The following is a 20202-nucleotide window of genomic DNA, read 5'->3' as shown; positions in this document are numbered from 1 at the left end:
TGTATCAAATAAGTAACAACACACCACTTCCTTCCTTCCAGCCCCTGGCAACAACCATTTTGTTCTGCATCTCTGCAGATTTAATTACTCTAGGTATCTCATATATGGGGAATCATACAGTATTTATCCTTTAGTTACTTGCACACTTCATATACCATGTCCTAAGGTTCATCTCTATTGTACCATGTGTTAGAATTTCTTTCCTTTTAAACCTGAATGAGTTAATGTTCATTTTTCTAAACATAGATGCTGAAATTAGCCATTCCTTGTATCCGGAGCTGGATTACTCAGCAGCTGGGGTAAATTCTCTCAGACGCAGCCACTGGTTCCATTCATGTGGAACATATATATGTTCCATATATATTCCACATATCTGTTCAAGCCTACGTATTAGTCCTTAGTTCCCCTAAGAGAAAATTTTGTGGCATATTTTTTAAAATGACTTGCTTAGAAGCACAGCAGTTGTAATGAGAAGACTGAAGTTGGGAATTGAAGGTAGAATGGCTTTTACTGTATTTATCTATATGAACTACCTTTCTCTGGAAGAATCCCTTAGTTCTGAGCCATAGATATGAATGGTGGCACCTTCCTGCCCCTCAACTCTGATCATCTCTGACTGAATACCTCACATACCAGGCAAGTGCCTTTTGGAAAAGAATCCTAATCATCCTTAAAGATCACCCTTACACTCCATCAAATACGATATTTGTTTCCTCTTTGCACTTCTATTCAACCACATTAGTATCATAGTTTTAAATTTTAGTGGTAGGAGTTGGTTATCAAAGCATGTTCACACATAATCATTTCTATTTTTTAATTGAGGTGGCACTCGTTACAACATTGCATAAGATTTAGAATGCAAGTTCACATCTCTTTAAATGTACATTACCTTACCATGCTCACCACCAAAGCAATCAGAACATGAGACACTATCCAGTAGTTATCTTTTACTTTCAGCCATATTTTGCTTAGCATAACAACCTCAGGTTCCATCCATGGTGTTGCAAAGATATGATTCATCTTTTCAAATTAAATTATTTTTATTTCAATAACATTGGTGTACAGTACTCTATATATTTCAATTGTATAGTTTCATACCTTTTTAGATGTATGCTGTCTTACTATCCCCACTACCAATATGTGCCTCCACACATTCTATGCTCCCCCTTCTCTGGGGCCCCTGGTGGAGCCAGCAACCCTGCTGCCCAAGGTCCTGCCCTAGACCACAGCCCCCAGTTTCCTCTGTCACCCACATCCAACTCAGTGAAATGCAGATCTCCTCAGTGTCACCAGTCTATATGGTCTGATGCCTAAGAACAGCTCAAGACCACTTCTACCCCCTGGGACTGTTTCGGCGCAGTGTGACCCTGGGTAAATGTTAGATGTTACTTTTGATGGCGATGCCCCAAAATCCCCACTGCCATCTTGGTGATGTCCAGTCCACCTCTAGGAAGAGGCCAGGTCAGCTGTGCCCACAGAGACCCACAGGCTTGCCCAGTGCTACTTCCTCTGCTGCCACTTTTGCAGTGGGAGGCCTCCTGACTGCCCCTAGAGACATAGCCAGTGACCAGGCACTGCCACTGCCAGAGCCTACCTGCTTTGTCTGCCATATTAATTTTTACATGAAAGATTTTTTGAGATATAACTTACATACCATACAATTCACTCATATGAAATGTAAAATTTAGTGTTTATTTTATATTCACAGAGTTGTACAACTATCACTACAATTGAGTTTCAAATATTCTCATCATCCCCCAAAGAAATTCTGAGCCCATAGCTATCACTTCATTCTTTTCCCCTCCCAAAATCCCCATCCATGGGCAACCAGAAATCTCCATTCTGTCTACATTTTCTATTTGGGGTATTTAATATAAATACGTAGAACTTTTTTTTATTTGATTTTTTCTTTTTTAATTAATTTTTTTATTTTTTACATTAGTTAATTTTTAAACAATATTTGCTTCCCCCCAATCCCCATAGAGTTTCCTTCACCAATGCACCCATGCACCATCACCTCAGCCCCCTGTGCTCCTCCCTCCCTCCATCTGATCCTTCTCCTGCCTCCTCACTGCAGTATGTCTCTGATTGATAATTGTCTGTTTTTGCTTTGTTGTGTTTTGTACTGTTATTATTTTTTTACACTGATGTCTTATATGGTTTGCTATATTCCTGCTATAAGTGAAGCCATCCAATATTTTTCTTTTTCCTTCTGGCTTATTTCACTGAGCATAATTCCTTCTGGCTCCATCCACGTTGCTGTGAATGGCATGAGTTTATCTTTTTTGATTGCTGAGTAATATTCCATTGTGTAAAAATACCACATCTTCTTGATCCAATCACCTATTTTTGGGCATTTGGGTTGTTTCCAGGTTTCACCTATTGTAAATAGTGCTGCAATAAACATAGGGGTAAAGGTGGTCTTTTGAATCAATGTTTTTGTGTCCTTTGGGTAGATCCCTAGGAGTGGAATTGCCGGGTCATATGGTAACTCCATTTTTAGTAGACTGAGGAACCTCACAGCTCTCCATAATGGTTGGACCAGTTTGCACTCCCACCAGCAATGTAGGAGAGTTCCTTTTTCACCGCATCCTCACCAACATTTGTTGTTGCTTTTTTTTTTTTTTTTGATATGTGCCATTCTTACTGGTGTAAGGTGGTGTTTTTGATTTGCTTTTCCCTGATGATAAGGGATATTGAACATTTTTTCATATGTCTGTTGGCCATTTGCATTTCCTCTTTGGAGAAATGTCTTTTAAGTTCTGCTGCCCATTTCTTGACTGGTTTGTTTACTTTGTTTTTGTTGAGTTGTGTGAGTTCTTTGTATATCTTTGTGATCAGTTCTTATCAGATGAATGGAGTGCAAAGATTTTTTCCCTATCAGTGGGGCATCTCTCTGTTTTGGTTAATGTCTCTTTTGCAGTGCAGAAGATTTTCAGTTTGATGTAATCCCAGGTGTTTATCTTTTCCTTGTCTTTCTTTGCTTTGTGTGATGAGTCTTTAAAGATGTTATTGCAGTGTATGTCTTGTAGTGTTTTACCTATATTTTCTTCTATATATTTTATGGTTTCAGGTCTTATGTCCAGTTCTTTTATCCATTTTGAGTTGATTTTTGTGTACAGTGAGAGGTAGTGGTCAAGCAAGTTTCATTTCTTTGCAGGTGGTGGTCCAGTTTTCCCAGCATCATTCATTGATCAAACTGTCCATGTTCCATTGCATGTTCTTTGTTCCTTTGTCAAAGATCAGTTGTCCATATAAGTGTGGTTTTATTTCTAGGCTCGCTGTTCAGTTCCATGATTTGTGTGTCTGTTTTTGTTCCAATACCAAACTGTTTTAATTATTATGGCTTTGTAGTATAGCTTGAAGTTTGGAAGTGTGATTCCTCCTTTCACCTTTGTTTTCATCAGTAGGGCTTTGGCTATTCATGTTTTTTTGTGGTTCCATATGAATTTCATCAGTATTTGTTCTATTTCTTTGAAGAATGTAATTGAGATTTTTATTGCAATAGCATTGAATCTGTTAAATATGTAGAACTTCTGACTCTTTTACTTAGCATGTTTTCAAGATTCATCCATGTAGTGTATCCCAGTCCTTCATCCATTTTTATGATAAAATAACTCAGTTGTGTGTTTTATTTATCTATTAGTTTATTAGCCTTGGAATTACTTCTATTTAGCTGTTATGAATGATTCTAATATAAATTATATACATACAAGGTTTTTTTTTTTTTGAACATGCTTTCATTTGTTGGGTTGTCAGAAGACTCATGAATGCATTTTTTCCTCTGTTTTTCTTTTTTTTTTTTAATTTAATTATTTATTTTTAAGATTTATTTATTTATACAAGCACTGGGTACATTCAGAAGCACGGGAGGGTGAGAGAATTCACCAGAGCCAGAGCAGGGAGCAGAGCAGGCAGAAGGACCGAAGTACAGTGCTGAGGGGAGCAGCGGGCGGCAGGAGAGGTCTGCACGCCATGTGGGACCCTCCTCTGGTGGCCGGGGAGCAGCTAGGGATCAAACCAGTGTTGCAGAGGCTGCGGGCAGCTTTGCAACCCAGCGCTCAACCGCTGCGCCACCGGGGAGGCCCTTCCTCTGTTTTTCTAAGAAAAAAATCTGTCATGACCTTCCCAACAACCCAGTATTTTTGGTGCATACCCAGGAGTGGAATTGATATCATATTCATTCAATTTTAAAAAAAAAAGTTTTAATTTTTTAGATCAATTTTATTTCTTTATTTTATTGAGGTTACATTCATTTACAACATTGTTTATGATTAGGAGATATAGAATAACCTCTCTTCAGGTGTTGTATTAATGCTGCACCCACCATAAGACACCCATAGTCCTTCACCATTGTCCATTGTGCTTCATTCCCACTTTATTCTCCCTCCTCATCCTTCTGCTCTGGTAGCTGCAGTTCTAGACAGATTTTTAGGCTATGTTATTGGTTTGAATTTATCTGACTCTTTGTTCTTTTTCTCTATATTCCACATGTAGGTGACATGATCCAGTATTTGTCTTTGTCCTTCTGTCTTAAATTGCTTAGATTAATTGCCTTCAGTTCTGTCCATGTTGTTGCAAAAGGCAAAAGTTTATCCTTTTTTTATAGCAGAGCAGTACTCCATTGTGTGTACACCACTTTTTCCTAACCCACACACTATCTATGGGCATTTGAGTTGTTTCCATAACTAACTTGGCTATTGTAAATAATGCTGGAATGAGCATAAGAGTGTATATATATCCCTTCAAATTAGTGTTTTTGTATTCTTCAAGTAAATACCTAGCAGTGGAATTCTTGGATCATGTGGTACACCCACTTAAGTATTTTGATAAAACTTCATCTTATTTTCATAATGGCTGGACCAGTCAGTATTCCTACCAAGTGTACAGTGGTTCCTTTTTCACCATATTCTTGTCAATACTCGTTGATTTTTCTGATGTGTGCCATTCTTACAAGTGAGGTGGTAATTAATTGTGGTTTTGATTTGCATTTCCTTCATGATAAGTGATGATGAGTATTTTTTCGTGTACCTATTGCCCATTTGTGTGTCTTATTTGGAGAAATGCCTATTTAGTTCTTCTGCCCATTTTCTGACTTGTCTATTTGTTTCCCTTTTGTTGAGTTGTCCAAGTTTTTTTTTTTTTTTTTTTTTTTTTTTTTGGTATGTTGTGGATGTCAGCTTCTTGTCAGATATATGGTGTGCAAATATTTTCCACCATTCTGTAGGGTGTCCCTTTGTTTTAGTGAAAGTTTCATTCACAGAGCTTTTTGGTTTTCTGGAGTCCCACTTGTTTACATTCTCTATTTTTCTTGCTGTTGTAGATGAATGCACAAAGAAGAGGTGTTTAGCCTATGTTTTCTTATATCTATGCTATGGTTTCAGGTCTTACATTCAAGTCCTTTATCCATTTTGAGTAAAACTTTGTATATAGTGTGAGATAGTGGTCTAATTTTGTAATTTTGCTGTGGCTGTCAAGTTTTTCCAACAGCAATTTTTGAAAAGTTTTCCAAATGAGAATGATGTTAGCTGTGGGTTTGTCATGTATGATCTTTATTATGTTGAAGTATGTTTCATCTATCCCAGGTTTTTTTAAAAAAAATCATAAATGGATGTTAAAGTTTTCTTAGCATCTATTAATGAGCTTGTTTTTATTTTCCTTTTGTTTATGTGGTGAATTATGTTGGTTGACTTTCAGATGTTGAACCAGCCTTTTTTTTGTCTCTGGAATAATCCCAGTTTTGGTCATGGTGTATGATCCTTTAATGCATTGTTGAATTCAGTTTGCTAAGATTTTGTTGAGGATTTTTGCATGTATATTCATCAGGGACGTTGGTTTGTAGTTTTCTTCTTTTGTGAAGGCTTTGTCTAATTTTGGTATCAGGGTAATGTAGTCATAAAATGTATTTGTATTTCTCAATTTTTTGGAAGAGTTTAGAAAGGTAGGTATTTGTTTATCTTTGAAGGTTTAACGAACTCACTAGTAAAACCACATTGTCCTGGACTCTTGCTTTTTGGGAGAGTTTTGATTACTGTTTCAGTTTCCTTGCATGTAATGGTCTGTTAAGGTTTTCCTGTTCTTCCTGAATCATTCTCAGATGGATGTACATTTTCAGGAATTTGTCCATCTCTTATAGATTATTTAACTTACTGGCATACAGATATTTATAGTTATTACTTATTGTCCCCTGAGTTTCTAGGATTCCTGTTGTAACTTCTCTTTCATTTGTGATTCTATATTTTTTAGTTTTCTCCCCTTTAATTGTTGTGAGCTTAGCTAGAGATGTGTTTTTTTTTTTTCCAGAGTCACTTGTTTTTTTAAATTAATCTTTTGGACTATCTTTTTGATTTCTATTTTATTTATTCCTGGTCTAATTTTTATTGTTTTCAATTATTATTTCCTTCCTTCTACTGGCTTTTGGTTTTGTCTGGTCATCTTTTCTAGTTCCTTACATTGAGATATAAGATTATTTATTGGAACTCCTTGTTTCTTGATGTGGGTCGGTATTGGTATATACTACCCTCTTAGTATTGTTTTTGCATTGTCCTGTAGATTCATATAAGTTGCATCTTCATTTTTATTTGTCTTGAGGTACTTTTTGATTTCTCCTTTGATTTACTCATTAACCTCGTTTGGTAGTATGTTTTCAGTTCCCACATATTAGAGGATTTTCCTGCTTTTTTTCTAGTGGTTTTCTAGTTTGGAACTGTTGTAATCAAAGAAGATGCTTTGTATGAATTCATTCTTCATACATTTATTGAAACTTGTTTTGTGAGCCATATGTGCTCATTCTTGCAGAATATCCCCTATGCACATGAGAAGAATGTATTCATCTTTTGGTGGGTGAAAGGCTCTATAAATATCTATTAAGCCCATGTGGTAGATATAATTCTTTGTTTAAGGCTAGTGTGTCCTTATTTGTTTTCTGCTTGATTGATCTATCAGTAAAAGTGGGGTGTTGACCTCCTTAGCCACTAATGTGTTGCTACCAACATCTATTTTCAGATTTGATAATAATTGCCTTGTATGTTTTGATGCTCCTTCATTTGGTAATTCTATTCTGATGAGTGTATATATTGTGATGTATTGTTCCTTTAGTCATCATATGGCATCTATCTCTGACTCTTGTTACCATTTTTTTTTTAATTTGGAAATCTATTTTACTTAATATAAATATGGCTGTCCCTACTTTTCTTGGGTTCTGTTTGCTTGTAGGATTGTTTCACCCTTTGTTCTGACCCCATGCTTATCTTTGGAGCTTGGCTGCATTTCCTGGAGACAGCAGAAAGTTGGATTTTGTTTTCTGATCTAATCATCTACTTTTGATTGGTGAGTTCAGTACATTTACATTTAGGGTGGTTATTGATGTCTGAAGGTCTGCTGCAAACATTTAGTTCTTTGTTTTCTTGTTCTGTGTAATTATTTTTTCAAGTTTTGTGGATGTTATTCTCTTCATTGTTAATATGAAAGATGCTTCCCACATTTCTTACTATAGTGATTTAGTTTTCACAAACTCCTTCAGCTTCAGTTTGTCTGAGAAGGCCTTTATTTCTCCCTCATACCTGAAGGAGAGTCTTGCAGGGTAGAGTGCTTTTGACTGGTAATTGTTTTAAGAATTTCGGTCATGCCATTCCATTTTTTTGGATGAAAACTTTATAGGTCAGCTACTTCTTACGTGTAGCCAGCTTCAATGTTCTTTCTTTGTCTTGAACTCTGGGAAGTTTCACTGCTTTGTATCTTGGTGTGGGACTCATTACATTTAGGTAACTAGATGTTCTTTTAGCTTCATGGACTTATTTCTTTATTTCTCCAGGTTTTGGACATTTTCCTGTATTATTTCTTTGAATAAGTTCTTTGTTTCCTTCTCTCACACTTTCTCTCCTGAAACACCCATTATACTTAAATTGCCTTTCCTCATAGAGTCAGCAAGTTTTCAGAGTGTTTCTTCAATTCTTTTTCCTTGTTTTCTCATTCCTCTTCCCTTGATTCTATGTATATTATTGTCTTCAATTCTACCTATTTTAGAATTACAGAAAAATTGTGACAATAATATAGAAAAAGTTCTTATACATCTCTTTATCCTACTTCCCCAATTATTAACATCTTACATTATTATTGTAGATTTGTTATAATTAATCAAAAATGTGACACATTATTATTTACTAGCATCAACATTTTATTCAGATTTCCTTTTAATTCATTTCAGGATCTCATTTAGGATATCTAACTATATTTATCTGTCATTTCTCTTTTGCTTTGTCTTTTCAAAGATCTTGATAGTTTTAAGGGGTTTTATTCAGGTTGTTTGTAAAATGTCACTGTGTCCATTGGTTTTTTCATCATTCACTTGAGGTGTGATGGATGTTTGGGAGGAAGACCACAGAGGTGATCATCACATCAGATCTCACATCACATCACATCACATCACATCACATCACATCACATCACATCACATCACATCACATTACATCACATGTTTTATCACTGTTGATATTGAGTTTAATCACCTAGCTATGGAAGTGCTTGTCAGTTCTCCATGTACACTTACTCTAATTCTTCCAACCCCCCTTTCCATAATGTATGCTTTGTAAAGAAGTTATTCTGCACAGCTTGCCCTTCAGAGGTAGGGAGTTATGCTACTTAAACTCTTGGAGGGCAGAATATCTTCATAAATTATTTGGAATTCTCCAGCAAGGGAGATTTAGGTTCTCTCCCCTGTATTTCTTTAATCAAACACTTACTTATATTACTATGGACTCTGGATATTTGGCATTTGGGGGCTCTTTCTATTGACTTCTATGTCCCTTTGACATGGCAATGGGTTTTTTTTTTTTAGTACTTTCTTAGTTACTATAATTTGCTCCAAGCTTATCTTGCATATTTCCTGGTTCAGTCCAAGAATATCGCATTTCTTCAGGGAGCCCTGACTCATTTTATTGGAGAATAGTAGCAAAATCAAAAGTTGGGCTCTGTGTAGTCCATGATTCATTCATGCTTTTGTACATCTCCTTATGAATTCTTCATGTCTTTTTTAAAAAATCTTTTCCTTTTCCAATAAATATGAAACAGTGGGCAGAATGTGATGGTAAGGATTCAAGGGTCAGACTGTTGACTTATCTCATTATGTGATACTAACCCCTCTGGAATTAATGTTATCTCTTATTTTTTAGCGTTGTAAAGATTAACAGAAGTAAGACACATTAAATGTTTAACATTACCTGGCACCTAATATATGCTCAGATACTTGTGGTAGCAATAATTTTATTTATTTGAGCAGGACGTGGAAAATATATTTTCAACTCTTCGAATTAAGCTACTTTCCTCCTGCAGTGGTCAAATGGGGATTCACACAGGGACTTCTCACCTCCATTACATCTGTAGTTTTTTTGTTTCTGTATGTGAGTGAGTGTGGTATCTAGGGTTCATATCTGGTGATGTTCCATGCAGAATATTGATGCTGGCCCTGGAGTTGATGATTTACATGCTCCTATATGGAAACAGATAATATTTTAAAGAAATACAAATATTAAAATATATCATTTTAAGATGGGATGATGTATAATTTAAAAATCTTTCATTAAGTTTTTAATTTAACTGGAAAACTTTCTTAATTTTCTTTTTCTTTAGTGGACTCATTGGACGAAGCTGGGCTATGTTGTTTGCCAGTGGAGGCTTCAAGGTGAAACTTTATGATATTGAGCAACAGCAGATAACAAATGCCCTGGAAAACATCAGGTAAGTCAATTGGCACCATCCCGGAGAAATTGAAAGATATCTATTGCTTTCAGTTAGTCTTATTTATCATTTTTTCAGAGCTCTAAATGTCTCTGAATTCTTTCATTTTTTTTTTTTTAGCTATTACCGTGCCTTTGAGCAGGTAAAGGATGGACCTATGATGGTTGAGACATGTTAAGACTAAAGAAGAGACTCAAATTGTGAAGAAGGAACCCTTAGCATTGTAAAGATATGATGGAGGAACAAAAGAAAAATGTTAGGCTTCAAGCCTCAGTAATTTTGTAACCTTCTCACTGTGTAACAGAGGGCTGGAGGTTCAGGATCTCTTATTTTCTCTCTGGACAGGACAAACTTTCAGCATGTGATAGCCTGAGTTGCATAGGCAAAACATTTTAGGAAATTAAGTCCTGAGGTTTGTTTTGACCTATGATCTAATGACTGTATGACCCAAATTAACAGTGATGACTAATATTTAAAGACATGAGAGTAAATAAGAGTAAATTACCAAATGCTAAGTGCTAAGCCTGTGAAAGGGTGGGAAAAGAATAGGACCCAAAGGGAAAATGCCAAAAATGAGGGAGGCCAAAAGTAGAAGAACCAAACTAATGCAATATGCTATAAGGTTAAAGTACCTTAATTCATGGCACATCCATCTAAGATAACTATCACTGAACACAGTTTTGACTACCTCAGATATGGTTTTGTTTAGGTAATATCTTTTTGGGGGGATTATCCATGAATGTATAACTTGAATTTGCATTTTTTGTGTGTAACAGAAGTATGCTTTGTGTGTAACAAAAGTATGCTCTGAAACCCAGAGAAGTCCAAGTTACTTTTTACATATGGTAACATATAACCAATGCCAAGATAAATCTAAAAAACAGGAACAAAAACTGAAAACTAAAGTTACCATGAGCCCCTAAAACTTTATTCTGTAGTTTTATGAAAGGAAGAGAAATTGGCATGACTATGTTCTAGGAATGTGCTATTCACTAGGAATGCATAGATAAACAATTTCTATATGCTATGGAACTTATAGTTCAATAATCATATTCATTCTCATAATAAACTATACAAGGCAGGTATCATTGTCATTATTCTATGAGAAAAGATAGGCTCTGAATGATCAGTATCCACTCAAAGATATAATAAGACAGAATATTCTAGCCTTGGTCTTTCTGACTTCAAAGACATATTAAAGGTGGGTTTCTCTGAGCACCTTCTCAACCTTCTGTACTATTTGTTAATAGAGATTCTGCTAATAATACTTTTTTAATATAATATTTGATATATACAAAAGAATAAATTGTTTATGCTAGTTTGTGAAAATGTTGTAATAAAATGAACATTGATGAACTTATTGCCCAACTATTCATAACCTGTACTTTTTGGATCTGAACCCTTGGCCTTCCTACCAAAAGTAACAATTATTCTTTATTTGTCATTACCTTACCTAAAAAGTAGTTTTATTATATATATATATATATATATATATATGTATATGTGTATGTATGTATGTATGTATACCTCAATAGTTGTGGTCTAGTTGAGCTTGCTTTGTGCTTTATAAAAATATTTTTAAGATTCTTTCATGTTAGTTCTTCTAGCTGTAGTACAATTGTTTTCATTGCTGTGTAATATTCAATTGTATGAGTTTGCCATAACTTGTCTGTTATCCTTTTGATGACCATTGTAGCTGCTTACAGTTTAGAACTATTATAAATGATGTTGCATTGCTTGCATATGCTTCTTTGTGCATGAGCACAAAAGTTTCTTAGGGTACTTACCTTGGAATGAGATTAATGGATCTATTCTCCCTTCTCAGATTCTGATTGCATGTGTATTGGAACAATTCATTCTAGCTTTCATATATTTAACCCCTTTTCATGTTTTCTCTCTGTCTGTCCCTTTGGAATACATCTGCATACATTTTTTAAAATTGAGTTTACAACACTGTATAGATTCCAGAAGTACATTTTCTCACCTTAGTAACTGCATATATTTTACCATGCTTACCACCAGATGTCACCATCCACTACCTACCAAATGTTTCCTACCCATTCCCTTCCTTTCTACCCTTCCTCCCTAGTATCCACCATTTTGTTGTCTGATTCTAAGGGTTTGTTTTGTTGCTTGCACATTTGCTTTCTTTTCCACAAATGATTGAAATTTTGATGGTACTTGTTTTCCTCCTCCTGACTTACTTGACTTGACATAATCCCCTCAAGATCCATCCATGTTGTCACAAATGGCAAGGTATCATCTTTTTAATTGCTTAGTAATACTTTGTTGTGTACATATATCACATATTCTTTTTTTAAAAAGATTTATTTATTTATTTATACAAGCACTGGGTACAGTCAGAAGCGCAGGAGGGTGAGAGAATTCACCAGAGTGAGAGCCGGGAACAGAACAGGTAGACTTGACCAAATACGCTGCTGAGGGGAGCAGCGGGCGGGCAGGAGAGGTCTGTGTGCCATGTGGGACACTTGCTAGTGGCTGGGGATTGAACCGGGACTGTAGACACTGTGGGCAGCTTCGCAGCCCAGCGCTCAACCGCTGCGCCACCAGGGGAGGCCCTATATCACATATTCTTTACCATTCATCCATCATTGGGCACTTGGGTTGTTTCCATTTCTTGGCTATTGTGAATAGTGCTACAGTGAGCATAGGGATGCATATATAATATCCCTTCAAGTTTGTGTTATCATATTCTTCAGGTAAATACACAGAAGTGGGATTACCGGATCTATGTGATCTATTTTGACTGTTTTCCATAGTGGCTGCACCAATTTACATATCCCCTAACAATGCACATGGGTTCCTTTTTCTCTACATTATTGCCAATGTTATTTCTTAACTTTTTTGATAATAGCACCATGTTTTTTTAAGATTTATTTATTTATATAAGCACTGGGTACAGCCAGAAGTGCAGGAGGGTGAGAGAATTCACCAGTGCCAGAGCGGGGAACATAATAGGCAAACTGACAAAATACACTGCTGAGGGGAGCAGTGGGTGCGGCAGGAGAGGTCTGTCGTGCCATATGGGACCCTCGCCAGCGGCGGGGATCAAACCAGCACTGTGGAGGCTGCAGGCAGCTTCGCAGCCCAGCCTCAACTGCTACGCCACCAGGAGAGGCCCGATAATAACACCATTTTAACTGGTATTAATTGAAATCTCATTGTGGTTCTGATTTGCATTATCTTTATGATAAATAACAATAAACACCTTTTCACATGCCTTTTGGTTAGCTGTACATCTTCTTTAGTGAAATGCTTTTTAAATCCTCTTCCCACTTTTTAATTGGGTTGTATTTTTGGTGTTGTTGAGCTGTATGAGTTGTTTATAGATTTTGGATATTAATTCCTTGTTTGATGTATGGTCTGCAAATATTTTTCCTATTCAATAAGCTACCATTTTATTTATTTATTTATTTTTATTTTTTAGAAAGTCCATTACTTCTTTTTTTATTTTTTATATTTTTAAACAGATTTATTTATTTGTGCATAGAAGAACGGGGATATAGGCCAGAGATGTGGGAGATGAGAGGATTCACCAGAGACAGAGTGGGGAGCAGAACAGGCAGACTGACTGAAATACACTGCTGAGAGGAGCAGCGGGTGAGACAGGAGAGGTCTGCTTTGCCATGTGGATTTCTCCCTGGCAGTCCGGGGATCGAACTTGTGCTGCAGAGGCTGTGGATTGCTTCATAGTGTGTGCTTAACCTCGTGCACCACCAGGGAGGCCCCCATATTTTTTACATTTTCAAAGCAGGTTTATTAGGAAAAAGAGAAGGAGAAAAGAGGGGGGCCCATGCACAAACACAGGTAAGAAGAAAGCTGCTGCTACTGCTGCTTCTATTTTTTAAAATTGTTTATTTATTTATATATATTTACATCATTATTCATTTTTGTACAATGTTTGCTATCTTTTCTAAGGTGTAGTCCCTGTAGAATTTCTACCACCAATTCACCCATACTCCATCACCATAGTCACTTGTCCTCTTCCTGCCCTCGTTTTGATCCTTTATTGTTGTCTATTTTTGTTTTGTTTTGTTGTGGTTTTAATTGTTATTTTTTTCCCCTGATCCCTTATTTGGTTCCCCTGTGTTCCTCCTATAAGTGAAACCATCCGATATTTTTCTTTTTCCTCCTGACTTATTTCACTGAGCATAATCCCTTCTAGCTCCATCCACGTTGCTGCAAATGGCATTAGTTTGCCTTTTTTGATTGCTGAATAGTATTCCTTTGTGTATATATACCACATATTCTTGATCCATTTATCTATTTTGGACATTTGGGTTGTTTCCATATCTTATCTATTATATATAGTGCTGCATTAAACATAGGGGTGAGGTAACCTTTTGAATTAATATTTTTGTGTTCTTTGGGGAGATTCCTAGGAGTGAAATTGCTGAGCCATATGGTAGCTCCATATTTAGTAGTTTGAGGAACCTCAACACAGGTTTTCATTCCCAACAGCAGAGTGGGAAAGTTCTTTTTCTCTATATTTTCACCAATATATGTTGTCTCCTGATTTTTTAATATGTGCCATTCTCACTGGTGTAAGGTGGTACCTCCTTGTGGTTTTGATTTGCATTTCCCTGATTATAAGTGACATTGAATATTTTTTCATATACCTATCGGCCATTTGCATTTCCTCTTTAGAGAAGTTGTCGAAGATGTACGTCATGTATTGTTTTACCTATATTTTTGTCTACATGTCTTATGGTTTCAGGTCTTAAGTCCAATTATTTTATCCATTTTGAGTTAATTTTTATGTATGGTGTGAGGTAGTAGTCTAGTTTCATTCTTTTGCATGTAGTGGTCCAGTTTTCCCAGCACCATTTACCATTTACATGAACTGTCCTTGTTCCATTGCATATTCTTTGCTCCTTTGTCAAAGATTAGTTGTCCATATAAGCACGGCCTTATTTTGGGTTTTCTGTTCGATTCCATTGGTCTATCTGTTTTTATGTGTGCAGTTGTAATGATTATGGCTTTGTAGTATAGTTTGAAGTCCAGAATTGTGATACCTTCATTCCCCTTCTTTTTAGTCAAGAGAGCTCTGGCTATTAGAGGTTTTTTGTGCCTCCATATGAATTTCATCAATATTTGCTCTATTTCTTTGAAGAATGTCATTGAGATTTTTATCAGGATTACATCAAAATTGTAAATTGCTCTTGGTAGTACAGCCATTTTAATAATATTAATTCTTCCAATCCATGAGCAGGCGATGTTTTTGCATTTCTTTGTGTCTTCTATTTCTTTAAACAATGTTTTATAATTTTCTTTGTGTAGATCCTTCACCTCCTTGGTTAAGCTTATTCCCAGATATTTGATATTTTTGTTTCAATTGTAAATGGAATGGTTTTCTTAATTTCTTCTTCAGATTGATTGTTTGCATATGGGAAGGCTACTGATTTTTGTGTGTTGATTTTGTGTTCTGCTACTTTACTGAACTGGTTGATTATTTTAATTAGTTTTTTCTGTGGAGTTTTTAGGTTTCTCTCTGTAATTACCATACTGTATGCAAAAAGTGATAGTTTTATTACTTTCCCTGTTTGAATTCCTTGTATGTCTTTCTCTTGTCTTTTTGCTCCGGCTAGGACTTACAGTATTATATTAAAAAGCAATGCTGAGAGTAGACATCCTTGTCTTATTCCTGATCTTAAAGGAAAGAAAGGCCTTCAGCATTTCACCATCGAGGATAATATTGGCTGTGGGTTTGTCATATATGGCTTTTATCATGTTAAGGTATGTTCCTTCTATCCCAAGAATTTCAAGAGCCTTCTTCATAAATGGATGTTGAATTTTGTTAAATGCTTTCTCAGCATCTATTAATATGATCATAGTTTTTCTTTTTCATTTTGTTGATGTGTTGGATTACATTAATTGATTTGTGGATGTTGAACCATCCTTGTGCCCCTGGAATAAATCCCAGTTGGTATGGTATATTATCCTTTTGATGCATTATTAGATTCTGATGGCAAGGATTTTATTGAGGATTTTTACACCAGTGTTCATTAGGGAGATTGGCCTATAATTTTCTTTTTTTGGGTTTTGTCATTAGTGTAATGTTGGTTTCATAAAACATATTTGGTGGTATTCCTTCTTTCTCATTTTTTGAAACAGTTTGTGTAGGATAGGCACTGTTCATTTCTGAATGTTTAGCAGAATTCATTTGCAAAGCCATCTGGTCTTGGGCTTTTGTTTTTGGGAAGTATTTTGATTACTGTTTCAATTTCCCTGCTTGTGGTTTTCTGTTTAGGTGTTCTATTCTTCTTTATTTAGGTTTGGATGATTATATTATTCTAGGAATTTTTCCATCTCTTCTAGATTGTTGAACTTGTGTGCATATAAATGTCGATAGTAATCTGATTATTCTTTTGATTTCTACTGAGTCTGTTGTAATATCTCCTTTTTCTTTTATGATCCTATTCATTTGCGTTTTCTCCTGTTTTTTCTTTGTGAACCTGGCTAGAGGTTTGTCTGTTTTTTTGAAGAAACATTTTTGGTTTTATTGATCCTTTTGATTGTTTTTTGAATTTCTATTTCATTTATTTATGCTTTGATTTTTATTATTTCCTTTCTTCTTCTAGCTTTTGGGTTTTTTTTTTTTTGTTCCTTTTCTAGTTCTTTGAGATGGGAGATGAGGTTGTTTCTTTGAGTTCTTTCTTGTTTGTTGATGTGAGACTGTATTGCTATATACTTTCCTCTTATTTCCTACTTTTGCTGTGTCCCATACATTCGGGAAAGTTGTGCACTCATTGTTATTCGTCTCAAAGTAATTTTTATTTTCTTGTTTGATCTCCTCTTTAATCCAGTGGACTTCCAGTAGTGTAGATTTCAATCTCCATGAAGTGGGAGCATTCCATTGCTTTCTTTTCATGGTTTTTTTCTAGTTTGATGACTTCATGATCAGAGAATAGTTGGTATAATTTTGATCTTAATGTATCTGTTGATGTTTGTCTTGTGGCCCAATATGTGATAAATCCTGGAGAATGATCCATGCACACTTGAGAAAAATGTTTACTCAGATTTTTTTGGTTGTTGTGTCCTATAGATGCCTGTTAAATCCATGAGGTCTAGGTCTTTATTTAGGGCCCTAGTGTTCCTGTTTATTTTTTGTCTCATTGATCTGTCCATTGGTGAGAGTGGGGTGTTGAAGTCTCCTACTCTATATATATTTTCTCTGATATATGATCTATTTTGGCACTCCTTCATTGGTGAATATATGTTGGAGTGTTATATCTTCCTGATGTGATGTCCCCTTAGTTATAATGAGATTCCATCTATGTTTCTTCATACCTTATTAATTTTGTGGTCTATTTCATCTGATATAAGTATAGCTGTTCCTCCTTCTTTTTTGGTCCATTTGCTTCTAAGATTGTTTTCCAACCTTTCACTTTGTGTTTATTTTTTGTAGTTAAGTGTGTTTCATGGAGACAGTAGAGGGCTGGATTTTGGTTTTTGATCCAGGCTGCTACTCTGTGTCTCTTTTATTGATGAGTTTATCCATTACATTTAGGCGTAATATTGATACATTGGTGTCTGTATTTGCCATTTTGTCTTTTTGTGATTTTATTCCTTATCTTTCTGTTCTTCTTATTCATTCCTCTGGTTGGTTTTGGCTTTAGGACTTCTTGTAGTATTTTTTGGATTGGGGGTTTAGTAGTAATGCATTTCTGAAGATTCCGTTTGTCTGAGTAGACCCTTACTTTTCCTTCATAAAGGAAGGAGAGCTTTGTGGGGCAAAGTATTCTTGGTCGGCATTTGTTGCCCTGGAATTTGTTGAATATGTCACTCCATTCCATTCTCCTTTTGTCCGTAGTTTTTCTTCAGAGAAATCTGATGTTGGCCTGATTGATTTTCCTTTATAGGTTATCTGTTTCTTCCCTTCATTATTTTTCCCTTGTCTTGGATTCTTGGGAGCTTTAGTATTATGTGTCTTGCTGCAGTTTTCCTTTCATTATGGTAATTTGGTGTTCTTCTAGCTTCCTGGGTGTCTGTTTTCATCTCCTTTTCATGTTTTGGAAGTTCTCTTAGACTATCTCCTTGAATATTTTCTCTGTTCCTATGTCTCGCTCCTCACCTTCTGGGATCCCTATAACTCTTACATTTCCTTTCCTCATGGTGTCAGATAGTTCTCGAAGTGTTTCATCATTGTTTTTCCTTTGTACTTCTCTTTCCTTTACATTTTTGGTTCTTTTTATATCTGTATCTTCGAGAGTTGTGATTGATTTTTCCAACTCATGAATTTTGTTTTTGTTTCTTTCCCCAGAGTTCTTTAGCTCCTCCATTAATTTTTTAATATCCTGCATTTCCTTCATTTCCTTCTTTAAAGGCTGAATTTCATTCTTCAGTTCATTGATTATATTTCTGATACCATTCTTTTCCTTTATGGCTTTTTATCATGGAGATTCTAAATTCTCTGTCTGGCAGGCAGAGAAGTTCTTCCTTGTCATTGTTGTTGAGTTCTGGGGGCTGAATTTTTTTTGCTTTTTTAAAAAAGATTTATTTATGCATACAAAAATTGAGATACAGGCCAGAGGTGTGTGTGTGGGGGTGAGAGGATTCCCCAGAGACAGAACAAGCAGACTGACTGAAATACACTGCTGAGGGGAGCAGTGGGTAAGACAGGCTAGGTCTGCTGCTCCATGTGGGTAGCTCCCTGACCAACTGGGGATCAAACTTGTGCTGCAGAGGTTGCAGATTGGTTCATAGTGCTGTGCTTAACCCCTTGCACTACCTGGGAGGCCCCTGATTTTCTTTTTGTGGTGTATCCTTCACCTGAGGGCTTGCTTGATTATTTGTGTTTTCCTTCTCCCTGTTTGCTTTCTAATTTGTTCTGTGCATTGGGCCACTGTGCCACTGGTACTGGCGGGCATCTCTTTGAGGTGCTCTTTCTGGGATGTCAGAAATTGTTGGCCAGACCTAGTCCAGCATTGTTATGCCAGACTCCACAAGGATGGTGATGCTGTGGATGGGTTGGTGGGAGTTGTCCCCAAGATCATAGAGTCTCTGTATGCTGCTGTTCTCTCCCCCTACATGCCTGTCTGTTTGCAGTGCCCTCCCTCTGTCTCTCCTCACTTCTAGAATGGAATCAGGGGGTCTCAGCCTTGCGGGCAGGCCTGCACTTTCCTGGGACCCACAGTTCACCTTAATGGTAGAGCCCTCCCTCTCTTCTGCTCAGTTACAATCTGAAATTTGAAAATTTGTGCTGTAATAGTAAAAGGCTGCTGTTCTTCCATTGACCAGTTATGCTTAGCAGGGACCCCTCTAAAGAGCAGAAGGCTGGCAAAAAAAACCCAAAAAACAAAAAAACACCAAAAGCAAAAACGGCTTTTTAATTCCAGTTTTTTTTTTTTTCTCAAAAAAATAGATTTGTGGGCCTCCCCTGGTGGTGTAGGTGGTTGAGTGCTACGCTGTGAGGCTGTCTGCAGCCTCTGCAGCACCGGTTTGATCCCAGCTGGCCGGCGAGGGTCCCACATGTTGTGGCAGACCTCTCCTGTCGTGCCCGCTGCTCCCCTCAGCGGTGTGTTTCGTCAGTCTGCCTGTTCTGTTCCCTGCTCTGTCTCTGGTGAATCCTCTCACCCTCAAATGCATCTGGCCTGTACCCCGGTTCTTGTATAAAATAAATAAATACATCTTTAAAAAATAGATTTGTTTGTTAGGGAAGCTTATGATTCACGTATAAATTGAGGGGAGGTATGGAGATTTCCCATGTATCACGTGTCCTCACCCTTGTATGCCAAACATCCTCCATTTTCAATATCCACATCTAGAGTGGCTCATTTATTATCAACAATACTTCATAGCCACTCAAACTCCATAGTTTACATTACAGTGCTTTCTGTATTATACAGTCTGTGGGCTTGGACAAATGTATAACGTGTTTATCATAATGGTCCCATACAGATACAGTACCCTAAAAATGCCCTGTGTATCACCTATTCACTTATCCCTCCTCCCAGCTCCTGGCAACCACTGATCTTTTTACTGTCTCTATAATTTTTCCATTTCCAGAAAGTCATATAGTTTGAGTCATAAAGTGTGTAGTCTTTTCAAATTGGCTTCTTCAGTTAGTAGTATATATTTTAGATTCCTTCATGCCTTTTTTTTGGTGGTTTGATAGGGCATTTTTTTTTAAATCACTGAATAATACTTCCTTACCTGGCTATTCCACAGTTTATCTAGCAGCTCACCTACAGAAGGATACCTTGGTTATTTCCAAGTTTTGACAATTAAATTATGCGTAAAGCTGCTATAAATATCTGTCTGTAGATTTTTTTGTGCGGACATAAATTTTCAGGTTCTTTGGATAAATACCAACAAGTACAGTTACTGGATCATATGGTAATGATATGTTTAGATTTATAAGAAACCAGCAAACTGTGTTCCAAAGTGGTTGTACCATTTCGCTTTCCCATCAGCAATGACTGAAAGTTTCTTTAGCTCCATATC

The 20202-nt window shown here is 36.5% G+C and overlaps 1 protein-coding gene across 1 annotated transcript in view; it reads left to right on the top strand.

Annotated features, from left to right (window-relative positions):
* Positions 1-20202, top strand: part of CRYL1 (crystallin lambda 1) — a gene marked incomplete at both ends in the record, with an annotated part of 178860 nt that overhangs the window by 10518 nt on the left and 148140 nt on the right. Inside the window, one exon of the mRNA XM_084234866.1 lies at positions 9628-9735. Coding sequence (XP_084090992.1) covers positions 9628-9735 — 108 coding nt within the window. The remainder of the gene's footprint in view (positions 1-9627; positions 9736-20202) is intronic.

Source organism: Talpa europaea, assembly GCF_964194135.1.
Source record: "Talpa europaea genome assembly, chromosome: 6".
NCBI classification, from domain to species: Eukaryota; Metazoa; Chordata; class Mammalia; order Eulipotyphla; family Talpidae; genus Talpa; species Talpa europaea.
This window is presented reverse-complemented; position numbering and strand designations above follow the sequence as displayed.